Source organism: Drosophila nasuta, chromosome 2R (genome assembly GCF_023558535.2).
Source record: "Drosophila nasuta strain 15112-1781.00 chromosome 2R, ASM2355853v1, whole genome shotgun sequence".
Classification (NCBI taxonomy): Eukaryota; Metazoa; Arthropoda; class Insecta; order Diptera; family Drosophilidae; genus Drosophila; species Drosophila nasuta.
Window position 1 is genome coordinate 18,667,084 of NC_083456.1, and position 12,517 is coordinate 18,679,600.

Genomic DNA, 12,517 nt, shown 5'->3' on the forward strand with positions numbered 1-12,517 from the left:
ATATATATAATAATATAATTTGTAAATAAATATGTTCTTAAATTTTGTTATTTACATCATCCGCGCAAATATCAAAATGCTTTAAACGCGTCGCATTTCAAATTAACGTTTAATAGGGTTGAAGCCGAGTGTCCACAGTTTTAGAGCCACTGTGGCCAGTGCAAGTTTTTATGACTAGTTCATAAATTCGCTGAAGAGGAGCAATTCGTTGAATGTGGAGTATAGCGAGTAAATGAACCGCAGTGCTTTCTATGGGTAGCACTGGAAATTAGTACATTTTATTCATTTGGCAGCACTGAAATTTTAAACTTGGGCTTTTCGTTAAGACGTTATATTTGTGTTGCATTAGGTGTAAACCTTACACTGTAAAGCAACATAAGCAAATAGCTAATTTAAAAAGAATTGTTGAAATTTTCTATAAATCAAAAGAAAGACAAATGACATCTGTTAACAACTTAATAATAATTTTAAGTATTTTGTAAGTTGCCAAAATTATTATTCCAATTCTTTGTAAATAACTAAATTTTCAAACTCTTTGAATACTGGCAAAACGTAACATTTTCAAAGATTAAAATTTTCAATTTTGTTCCTAACTTGGTTTAGTCATATCATTATATTGAAAATATTATCTGCTAGAATAACTTAGTAGTTAACTTCAAGAAATGCATTATATTTCTTTATATTTAAAATAGTGTAGCATTTGCTAGAAAGCGGTAGCATATAGTTAACTACAAAAATTTGTTTTCACTTGAACACATTTGATAATACAATTGAACAAAACATAATTCAATATTATCTTAGTGAAAATTTAATAATTTTATCATTTTCGCTGGAAACACTATATAATTGGCTATCTGCACAATTACCCATCTTAACCCACAAATTAAGCGTTAATTGAGTTAAGTTTAATGGTCAGTCATTAAGAACGTTTAACTATGCTAACCAAAGCCACATCTAATGAGATAAAATCCTGTGACCCCAAATATAGAATAGAATATTCTTCTCCCCTACGATTTATCCATTTATTCAAGTGAAAAATGGTTATTGCAGTGGGGAATAAGACGATTATCGGTGCACGAAATCAATAGAAGCAATATCGAAAGGAAATAAATCGCATGAAAGCGTTATTAGTGTCATGCCCTGTCGAATATTCAAAAACCAATTTATTTTTATGATTTTTTATCTTTGGTCTATGCACTCGACTAATCTTTATAGTGAAATCGAGCCTGCAATGTGCCACAATTAATTCCCAGTCAGGATTTCTTTCTATTTTTTCGATCAGACAACGGAACGATTTAATTGCACAGAACTTGCCAAAAATTGCAGAATGGGCAACCGAACCACACACATGTCAAGGGTAACCCAAGCAACCCTCGGGAGCAACCCCAACTTGTCGCATTCTAAGGGTTTTCCTCTCTGTGCAATAATATTGCACATGGCGTGTGGTACTTTTGCTTACGCATCGATTGCCATATGCGAGTGGAGGCTTCAATAAGTTTAAATGCTGGTTGGCGGGCTCCACTCCCAATGGGGGAGTCCCTGATGAGCGGGGGACCCAGTGTTGACCCCTGCCCAAAAAATGGTTAAACTAATTCTACTTAAAGCACTCACTCGGAATGCCGTCGATTTGGGGAGTTTCTTGTTTCTGTTTTTTTATTTTTGGGTGGCGGACGTCTAGACCTACAGCTGAATGTTTATTGTCTACTTGAAGGGTTCAAAGCATTGACAACAAAAACAACATTTTTATTAAAATTATAATGCTTACGCATGGCAAAACTGATGGTTTGAGTAACACACTGGCCACCCGGGCGTCGTAATTGCAACCACACACCACTTACTCAACAACGTGCCGCAAAACGATCCCTTTTCGAGGCTTTCGGTATGTCTATGAAATATGGCAGCGAATGAGATTCATTCATGTTATTTTAATATGCAGCGACGTCTCCAACCGCAGTCAGCACAAAAATGTTAATCCTTTTAAGTGCGTCGTCAATACTCAGACTCAGCTATCGGTACCAGACATCAGGGAACTCCCAACCGAATGCAAACCATTTAATCTTTTGTGCTGGAAAATGTCTCCGGATTGGCAATAGACGGAATTGCTTTGCACATCTGTTGGCGGGCATAAATCTAATTTGAATGCAAAGTATTTTGCAATCCCATCAGACATATGAGTACGAACTCGTATATACATACATAGATGTTTTTTGGGGCTGTCATAACAATTTCATTAACAATTGCCCTTTTGCCCTTATGGGAAAGGTCTGACTTGACATATTTATGGGAGTAGGAAATTGAATTAAAACGCCAAAGTCGAGCAAAACTCTTTAAACTTATTTTTAAAGAAAATCCTCGACGATTTGAATTTGAAATCGAGCAAGGTTGTTGAGCTTTTATCGCTTTATACAATCTGAGGGGTATCACACAATGTTTTTGCGAAATAAATTTTCTAAAAACCACAAACATGCAACATCGGCAGCGGCAACAGCAACGGCAACGGCGTCGCGGCGGTTTTGCCAGTTGACGGTGCATGCATCGCGAAGCATAAATCCAATTCGAATCTGATTTGGTCGTCGCCCTCACAATTTTCAATCACATTTACAAGGGTTTGACATTTAAATTAACACATTACACCATAGAATAGCGATGTGATGCGGAGATTCATGCCCAGCAGCGGTGGTTGCTGGTAGGAATAAAAACAGATTGTCCGTCGATTGGCAGTTGTTGCTGGGGCTGATTTTGTCGGTCGGTTAGTCCTTCCGGGTTGCCGCTTGGCAACGGATGTTCTATTGTGAAAATTGAAATAATTATTTGATTTGTAGTCTCTGTTGATTTTGTATTTTTTGTTGACATTCAGTTTTATTTGACGCTGACGCTGTAGCTTTTCATTGTTACAAATGAACAAAATGAAATTTATTTAAACTCTGAGTATATAACTAGCGTATTTCATAAATTTCGTTTAAATTACATAATATTAAACTAGATGTTTCCCTTTTTTTGTTTTCTCATTCTCTACTGGAGTACGTATCGCTTATTTTGTTTCATTTATCATCTTTGTTTCCCTCATTTGTCTAGTTTTGTTTTTCTTGTTGTTGTTATTACGATTTCGTTGAAAATTTGAAGAACACAAATCAAAATCATTACGAGATACACGAGATTAATTTTAAACAGAAATCGAAATAGGAATACAGAGAATTAGAATTATCGAAAAATACGATGATAATACAACAGGGAAAAAAACAAATAAAAGTACGTACATACAAATAAATGTGTGTAATTTAAGAAAACTAAACCGAACGAACCACATAAACTGGTTTATTAAATTAGCAGCTGTATGTGAACTACCAACAAATAGTTTTGGTATGAGGCATCATGCTGTGTACGTGAATCGTGGGTGTTATGCGATTTTACGGAACTGAGTGTGTATGCTTATGTGTGTATGTTGATGAATTGGTAAACATGACGAGCTGTTTGGTACACTCTATTTGTTCTTCTTTCTCTAGTAAGTTTTAGTTTTTTTTTTGTTTTCAATTGCAGTTTGGAATTAGGTTAAGTTTCAAGAATGCGAACTGAGGCTGATGCGATTCCCCTCTTTAATCCTTGCGCACCGTGCGTTTGCGAGTGGATTTTGTAGTGGATTCCTGTAGAGAAAAGTAGTAGAGTATAAGCAATGGATTTAACTTGAAAACACTGATTGACTTACCTCAGTCTGTGTAGGCTCGTCACTGTTCTCTTCCTGCTTCGCTTGCTCTTTATTATCTAAATCAGACTTTTTATTCTTTTTGGGGCTACTGCTGCTGCTTTCACCAGCCACCTGGGCTGATGAATCTTCCTCGCTCTCATCCTCTTCGCCGGCTGGCTCATTCTCATCATCGGGCTGTGGTTCATCTGTTTTCTTAGCCTGCGCAGCGGCTGCAGATGCCGCAGAGTCCTATAGATGGTTGGATTGAAATGTTAACATGCATTCTAAGCAAATTAAATGATTCAAGTTGATGGCTAGCAAAACATTACCTGGGACTTGGGCTTGCCAAATCTACAGTAGACACCGATGACGGTCAGCGCAACAAATGCTACCAAGCCAATGCCCCACACTGTGGGATGACTCTTGGCTAGCTCAAGCACCTTATTCACGAATGAGTCCTACAATAAAGCATAGCAATAAGGGTGCGAATCTCGTGCAAATAGCAATAGCAAAATGAATGTGTTGAGCATATTATAAGAGTACAATGTGTGTTTTTGTGTGCAACTAATAGATACAAGTAAAATGGTGGCATGTGTCAACCTCTTTGGCACGTCGATACAAATAAAACACGTAGCAGCTGGCGGGGATCAGCAAGTAGAGGAAATATAAGGCCCACCAGCCGGGCTTGTAGTTCATGTGGCGCATCATTCGATGCCACAGCGTTTTCTTCCGTATGCAGAGCAATTCACATGGTTAGCTAATTTTTTTTCTTCGCGTTTTTTTATGTACAATATATGCATATATGTATTGGGTTAGGGGTCAACTTACCGATTCCTTGTCAATGTAACGACGCTTAATGTCAAAACTATTGGCGGCAAAGTCACGTGCAACATCCACATCATCGGTTATAATCAGATTGTCGAACAAGATCTCATTAGACATCGACCACAGCTCTAAACCAACAGCGCTCTGCAAAATTCATTTCACTTAATTTTGCTTAACTTTTACTTCACTAAATTGCACTCACAATTGGCGTCATTTGGAATGGCATCAGATCCTCAAAGAAATCGGGGTTGGCAATCTTGCGTGGAGCCCATTTGCCCTGATAGTTGGGATTCTCAATCATCGGTGCCCGCCACTTGCCCTTGTACTCTGGATTGGGAATGTGCGGTGCCTGCCATTTGCCGCAACCTGGAGCCTTTTCACAAGCGGGGTTATCCACAAGTGGAGCCTCCCATTCGCCATCAATTTCGGTATCCCAATCCTCGGGTTTCTCGGCTGTGGGATCGGCAATCATATCGGGCTCATCCTCTAGCCAACCGTCGGGCATGACAGCGGTAACATCGGGAATCTGTGGCAAGGCATCATCGTTCCAATCGTCGGGTTTCTGTGACGAGGGATCGGGGATCTTCTCACGCTCATCCCAATCGGCTGGCTTCTGATCCGCTGGATCATCGATTTCAGCTGGTGGATTAACGGCTGGCTTGAAGTCAGTCAACAGGGAGCCTTCGTTGATGATTTTGTGATCCAAACGAATTTCAAAGCTGTTGTCAGGACGCACGACCAGTTGATACAAATGCGGCAACTTATCCTTGAAGGGCTCCTCCAAGCGGTTCCTTGAAAATGCAAAATAGACACAACAAGTGAAAGTGCGAACACACAACAGTGAAAAGTGAATGACCGCGCAGCAATCAACAAATCAACCACCAGCAGCAGCAACAGCAACAGTTGAGAGTTGATGCGCCCGGCTTATCTGCAACATGTCAAGCTAATGAACAGAGCGCAGAGCAGCAAAAATAAGGGCGAAACAGCGAGAGGCAAAAGGGGGAACTTACTTTGGTTTGTTACAGTGCTTTTCAGTTATGGTGCCGTTAATTGGATTTACATGACGGAATATGAAGTGCATTTTCACATCGTTGCCACACTTGTCCGGTCCAAACATGATGGTGTAGGGTGTCTTGTCATTGAACTACAGAAAAGCAGAAGATAACAAAATGCAAAGTTAAAGAAATAGTAAAAGCGACCTCTTTGGCAAAACAAAACTAGTTTTAGACCATAAAATTGTTTTTTATAGTTTCCCAATGTGTCTAGTCTGATATGTTAATTATTATATTGAGTTGACTTCTAGGGAACCTATATAGTGGCATTATGTGGTTTTACTTACAGTGGTCAGATCATCGGTTTCCTTGCCCGCCGACAACAGTTTGATATACGAGCCACCGCATTCTTGTCCCTCCTGTACACAAAAAATGTGGGTCGATTAGCGTGTTACAAGTATTAATTGGATTAGCCGTTTATGCTACAGCGGCGTGTTGCTGATGCAACCGCTGTAGCCTTTGCAACAGAGTCTTGGGGGTGGCAACAAGGGAAAGTAAACACACACCTGCATGGTGACCTCATACTGCACCACCAAAGGTTTCTTCGACTTGAAGTCAAACTGTTTGATTAGACGCGATGAGATTGCAGCATGTTTTGCCTTAGATTTAAGCACCAGTCCCTTATCCTTTGGCCAAACGATGCGCTGTGGGGATTCCCAGTTCCAGATGCCATCGTACTTGGCAATCTCCTCGGCTGTGTCGTCCTTCTTGGCCTGCGAGTGAACCCATTGTTTGCGTGAGGCTTCAACATCATCGAAATGATCGGCAAAATGGAATTTTCGGGGTTCTATGACGGGACTTTCGTAGACCAGTTCTTCGCCAGCGACGTCAGCAGACTCCTCCTAAGAATAAACATTTAAATTAACCACTTTTAGCGATAACCGTCAAAAAGATAACGATAAAAAGACAAGACAAAAAAAAGAGAGAAACACGCGGCTGACACACTTTTCAAAGAGCGACAGAGAGAGCGCAAGATGGGGAGAGGGGGGCTTGCGTAAGTGGGTTTCTAATGTATGCAAAGCGAGACAGATGCGTGTCGAAATTGTAAAATGTAGTGCAAAGTTGGATATGCGGGGTCAAAGCTATGAACAATAGTCATTCATACAAATGCAGAAATGTTTGTATGTGTGCATGTGTGAATGAATCCCTCTCTTTCTTCCTCGTAGCGTGTGCCGCCCCTGTCGAGAACAGATGTTGTTGCTACTGACGTGTACTTTTTAGTGCGCCGGTGGTAACCGGCACACAAACACACACATGAACGCTGTATGAAATATGTTATGTATGTATGTAACTCACCTGCACATCTTCAACGATGCCATCGTCGAAATCATCAATTTCTGCATCAGCTCCGGCTACTGTTGTTGTTCCTAATACTAAACAGCAAGCTATCAGTAAAGCCAACGCCGTTTGGCCCCGGCAGGCAAATTTCTGCATTTTTAGTCTTGGTTTTGGTTTCTTCCAAACCAACCACACACTCTGCTTCTTCTCTCCTCTCACACACGTCCGCTCCCACCGCTTGTGTGTGTTTGTAAAAAGTGTGTGTGTTTCACCCGCTTGTGATTTTTACTTTTTTTGGGGGGTTTTTCCTTTTGCTTGCGTTGCTTTGCACCGATTACTGCGTACTGACTGCTGTGGAAAACGGAAAAATGAAATCTAGCGCGGCCAACTAATTGTAATTAAGTTAAATTAAATTATACATTCTCACTGCGCCTACTGCTTGCTTGCTTGCTGCTGCTGTTTTGCTTCTTCTTTTTTCTCTCTCTCTTGTCGACGTACATGGTAGCAACCCTAACTTGGTATTTCGCACTAAAAAATACCAAAGAGCGTATGTGTGAGTTTTTTTTATAGTGTTGTGCAGTGCGCATGATCGCCATGTTGCTGACGTCACAGATGACGATTGCAGCGAATAATTTGAATTTAATTGTTAGTAACGGTAATTAGCTAATTAAGCGAATGACAGATAAAAAATGATGAAATTAATATAGCGTACTGTGCAAGTAAATTTGGAAGAGGGAAAAGTAATTCCCTTCGGGAAAAAATTTTACAAAGTTATAAAAAGTTGTTTTTTTTTTTTGTTTGTTAATTTTAGTATCATTCAAATTAAATTATTATTGCCTTAAATGTATTCACAAGAAAATAAAATGAATTTAGCCAATTTCCAATTTTAAAAATTATTATTTATTAGATGAATGAGAAAATTGATTCCTTATTTGGTAAAATTAAATTTCAATTTATTGACACTGATAGGGTATTCTTCTCTGTTGAGTATTTGTATAATTCTATGGAATCTATGGCTTAATCGCAGTGGCGCGATTAAATCGATATGCTATTGTGGCAATTATTTTAAAAGCTTGCCCGCTCAATTAATGCATATCTCTGCCATCTAGTACTAAACTTCGTAGTAAAACCAGTCGACTGGGAAAGCAGAACTTTTCAATATGCATGCACATAAAATGTGCATTTAAACATAAAGATTATCATAAAAAAAAGAGAAATAGTAGAAAGTGGAACGCTCTTAACCATTCCCAGTTCGCATTCAAAGGGCTTGTGCGCTAACCATTCAATTTATCTGCCCAGGCATTGCCAATGTGTCTGACTGTGTTGCAGTTGTAGAACAAAATAAAAAAAGAAAAAAGCTTTCTGTTTAATGGAATATTTAACACAATTTACAAAAGTTTCTAAAGATAAACAATGGCTCAGACACTCGCTTACACAATCAGGCAGAACTTTTATTGCAGAGCCAAGTTGAGCCTTGGCGCACGCACTTGTTGTTCTTGTTTTTTGTTGTTTTTGTTTATGGAAATTGTGTAATGACAGTTAATGACGGCACTACACCTAGATATGTACACTACACTACACAAGACTACTTGTACACCTGTGTATGTTGGTGTGAGTGTGTGTGTGTGTAGTGTTGCTTCCCTCGGCACAGCAGTGCATAATTAGTTTGAAGTGTCAGTGTTGGTAAGTGTTTTATTAGCTCAAGCAAGAATCAGGACGCCTACAAACACTTGTGCTCGATTTTACTCGTTGTTGTTGTTGTTGCTTTTGCTGTTCCACTAAGCAAAGGGGCCTGCATAATAGGCAGACAGCACAATGGCAACTGGCCTCAAATGCAGATAAAAGACATACTCTAATATATGCTGCAATATAGTTTACCCTCTATTCTAAGCGCCTATTTAACCTCTAAAGTTAAGTTAAGTGAGACAGGTGTACAAATTTTATTCGCAACATACTTTAAGCATCTTTTCGTGACAAAAATTAGTTGCGATTAAGTATATCTTATTTTTATTAATTTGTATTAAGAAGTACAATATACAAGAAAAATATGCTGTTTTTAGAGGTGAGCGTTTATTTATTATTTTTGAGGTTAAGTCACTTAAGCTTGTACTTTGCTTCTACACTACTGCTTTCATTTTATTTAGCGCAAGTTCAATATATGCGAAAATAGCTTCGTTTATTGCAATAATGTTGCTGTTGATTTTCCCCCATTGTGCAGCATAAACATGAATTACTTGTGAAAAACGTACTTAACACCATAAACATAACATAAGTAGATGGCAAAAGAGATTCAAAATGTTGCATGTAAAGCAGACACACACACACAGACATGCATGGACATGCACGGACATGCAAACTAACATTGGCAGCAGCTCATCAGCAGCGGCGGCAAGGAGAGATGTCGACATTAATTTTGACGCCGTGGCGCAAAAGTTTTGTTTTAAGCCTTTGGACAGCGCTCGGAACACACAACAGCATGGCGCAAAAAAAAGAAGAAAAACGAAAACTCAAACATTTTCACCTGCCGGCCAAGAGCAGCAAATGCAGCGGAAGGGGCTGTAAGTGTGTGTGTGTGTGTATGTGTGTGTGTGTGTGAGTGCCGAGTATCAAAAAACATATGAAGGAAGCATCGTTACAAGCGCACGAGTTCAACTTAGTGTGTACTTAACTTCCGTTACATGGACGCCATGCTACACTCACACACTCACATACACACTCATGTATACGCACACTAGCATATCCCATTCACACGCATGGCTTGCTGCATATGTGTGTGTGTGAGTGTGCGGTGTTTGTTTGTTTATGCCAAAAGTGTTGTAAAGTGCGGCGCTTTGTCGGCAGGAAACGCTGAAAATTTATTACCGGACAATTTTGCCAAGGCATAAAAAAGAGAGACAAGCAGGCGGGCAAGCAAGAGAGCGGGAGGGAGAGAGAGACAGAGAAAGCTAAGAGTAGCCCCCTAACTCACACACACACACAAACACACAGAAGCATTCATATGCATATGCATAGTTTGCTGGGCGTAAGTGTATGCAAACATGCCTAAAAAAAACTGGAGCAACACGACATCAAGCAGCCAAGCTGGAGAATGAGATGGAGGAGGAGAGAGAGAGAGGGACAGAGAGAAAGAGGGGCTCAAAACCTAAGCAGGCGGGCGGAATGCATTAAAAATTCAAAATGCCCGACGCCCAACGCGGACAAAGGCTGCCTGCCATTAACACCGAACTATGCGGCAAACACACACACACACATGCTCACCACACACACACACACGGACACGCGGACACGGAGATACACCGAGACCCAAACAGCAGCAGCAACACTTGTGTACATACATTTGTTTGGCGGCCTCTTAAGCACCATCCTTTATGTGTGTGTTTCGTTGTATGTGTGTATGTGTGGCGGCGACTTTGCTTTGCTTTGCTTTTGCCTTTCAACAGTTCGTTTTCGCACCTTTCAAATGAGTGCTGTCTATGTGTATGTGTGTGTGTGGCATCAAGAATTTGCACCGACGTTAAAAGTGAATTGATTTGTTATTCATGTTTGCTGACTTATGGCCAACACTTTTGGCGTTGCGCCTACCATTCAACGAATCTGGCCCTGGCGCCAAGTTTCCTTTACGAGTATTTCTCACTTTTTGCTTGTATTTTATTTACAATCTCTTCCTCTTTTTTCACGTTTTATTTTTGTTTTTTTTTTCTTTGCTTTCTTATTTTTCTGTTCGTCAGTGAATAGTGAAAATTTAATGCACGCAGCGCGCGCATTCACCTGAAATGGCGCTGTATGAATGTGTGGGTGTGGGTGTGTGTGTGCTTGTGGGCGGACCTGAGTGGGGGGGGCGGGGACACACACAGGGCACTCTGAAGTTGCCGCTTGGCTTTTATTTTTATTAAATTGCCGCAAGGGGAACATTTAGCGCATGTTTTAATACAACAAATACAAAAAAAAACAAAAACAAAAACAAAATGAAAAATAAAAGCGTGAGTTTGCGGCCCATGAATTGCCAATGGTTGCTTGAGTGGCCCGAACTGAATGAAGGGATTCAGTGCAAAACACACACAAAAAATAAAGAAGTAAAACAACAACGATAATATAATGTTAAAGGACGCTCGAATGAATTACAATTTATATAAAAGGCATTTTTAATTAGGGCTTTTCAGTAGCTCAGCACTTGACTCGAGTTGTGTCGCCGCACAGATAAATTAATGTGCAAATGTAATACTTTTTAAAACTCTAGTCTGACCAGCTTGGATTACCAGCGTAATTAAAAGCAGTTGTGTGGAAATATAATAAATGTGTACGTAAATATATTCGCAATACAAAAAACAATTTTTTTCAACGATTAGAGTTAAAAGGTTGCAAATATTGTGGAGCTTAGTTTGCTACCTTTCATCACAAGTCGGAAATTATTAAAACGGTAACTGATTAAAATTAGTCAGAGAACATTAAGTCAGGTAAACGAAGGCATAAACCATATATTGCAATCGGTGGTTATTAAAGACCCGAATCAGTTGTAGCTCTAAAATGAAATTGTAATATTATTTAAAAAGGACAAACTCGAAAAAGCAGAATAGCGATCGATTTCTCAAAAAGCATAATACAATTTAGATCAGCTAAAAGTCAATCTGAGACACAAACCCTGGCACATATTCGTACCAGTACTTATTGAAGACACAATCAAGTCGTAGTTTTCAACATATATTAAAATTTTAAACCACTTGTTTTAAAAACAAATTTTAATATTATTTAAAATTGACCAGCTAAAAATTTCAGAAGATTTAAGAGCGATCGATTTCTCAAAATGCATAACACAATTAATTGAAATGACAAATTAACATAAGTATGCAAGTTCAGCCAACAGTCAAGCCAAGACACAAACACTAGCATATATTCACACCAGTGCTTGAAGAAGACACGTTCAAACTGAAGTTATCAACATATTTTGCAATGTTAAACTATTTGTATTTTTAGTAGACAAATTTCATTCCTTTTTAAAATTTACCAGCTTGAAATAGCAGAAGGTTTAAAAGCGATTGACTTTTCAAAATGCATAGTACAATTAATTGATATGTTAAGTTAAAATAAGTATATGAAATCAGTTAAGAGTCAAGCTAAGACACAAACCCTAGCATATACTTACACCAGAACTTATCGCAGACACGATCTAGCTGCAGTTTTCAACATGTTTTAAACTTCTTTCAAAATATATCGTGGGGTAAGCTGGCTAGTTACACATAAAATGCCAACCTGATTTGGCAGCGTATTTAAATGAAATTCATTACCTCAGTTTGTGTAAAACTCTTTTGATTTGGGTACTGTTCTGTGGCTGGCTCGTGGCATCTATTGTGCTTATCACAAAAGGTGTATAATTTGGCAAGCATTTTATATATAGAATATATTTTTTGTTGGGAGTTGAATGCCACCAACAAGTTTTAATCACCTCGGCTGACAAAGTCAAGGCAAATAAAATTGGCTCCAGTCACACAACTCGTTGTTTGCTCGGGCGTGAAACCAGCAAAACCTTGCCCACAAACCAAACACCTAAAAAAAAAAGAAAAACACAATGACTGTCTGAAACACAATAAATCAAGGCATAGAAAATATTTAAATTTAAATGTTTTAAGCAGTGCAGAAAAAGAGGCGAAGTTGAGTGCGATGGGGTTAGTCACTTTCATTATTG

The 12,517-nt window shown here is 39.1% G+C and overlaps 1 protein-coding gene and 1 long non-coding RNA gene across 5 annotated transcripts in view; one reads left to right on the plus strand and one right to left on the minus strand.

The window, feature by feature from the left end:
• Window positions 1-12,517, plus strand: part of LOC132785357 (uncharacterized) — a 95,610-nt gene that overhangs the window by 61,894 nt on the left and 21,199 nt on the right. The window lies entirely within an intron of this gene.
• Window positions 2,829-7,336, minus strand: LOC132785312 (calnexin). Of its 4 annotated transcripts, none has more exons than XM_060791352.1 (10): window positions 7,257-7,336; window positions 6,856-7,188; window positions 6,066-6,401; window positions 5,847-5,918; window positions 5,518-5,651; window positions 4,710-5,298; window positions 4,511-4,651; window positions 4,012-4,140; window positions 3,704-3,931; window positions 2,829-3,641 (listed from the first exon to the last, which is right to left on the minus strand). In XM_060791352.1, the coding sequence occupies exons 2-10, from the start codon at window positions 6,991-6,993 to the stop codon at window positions 3,594-3,596; spliced, it is 1,815 nt and encodes a 604-aa protein (XP_060647335.1). In that variant the 5' UTR covers window positions 6,994-7,188; window positions 7,257-7,336; the 3' UTR covers window positions 2,829-3,593. The 4 variants fall into 4 exon arrangements, with proteins under 4 accessions (XP_060647335.1, XP_060647336.1, XP_060647337.1 ...); XM_060791353.1 differs by having other exon boundaries at window positions 6,856-7,185; window positions 7,257-7,301; XM_060791354.1 differs by lacking the exons at window positions 4,012-4,140; window positions 7,257-7,336 and adding an exon at window positions 4,283-4,408 and having other exon boundaries at window positions 6,856-7,227.

What these genes read in the sequence shown, in the direction of transcription:
- LOC132785312 (XM_060791352.1), bottom strand. Translation starts at nt 6,993, where the DNA reads ATGCAGAAATTTGCCTGCCGGGGCCAAACGGCGTTGGCTTTACTGATA. An exon ending in GCATCGTTGAAGATGTGCAG is followed by an intron (nt 6,402 to 6,855) that starts GTGAGTTACATA and finishes GTTTATTCTTAG; the next exon opens with GAGGAGTCTGCTGACGTCGC. An exon ending in AAACCGATGATCTGACCACT is followed by an intron (nt 5,652 to 5,846) that starts GTAAGTAAAACC and finishes GCTTTTCTGTAG; the next exon opens with TTCAATGACAAGACACCCTA.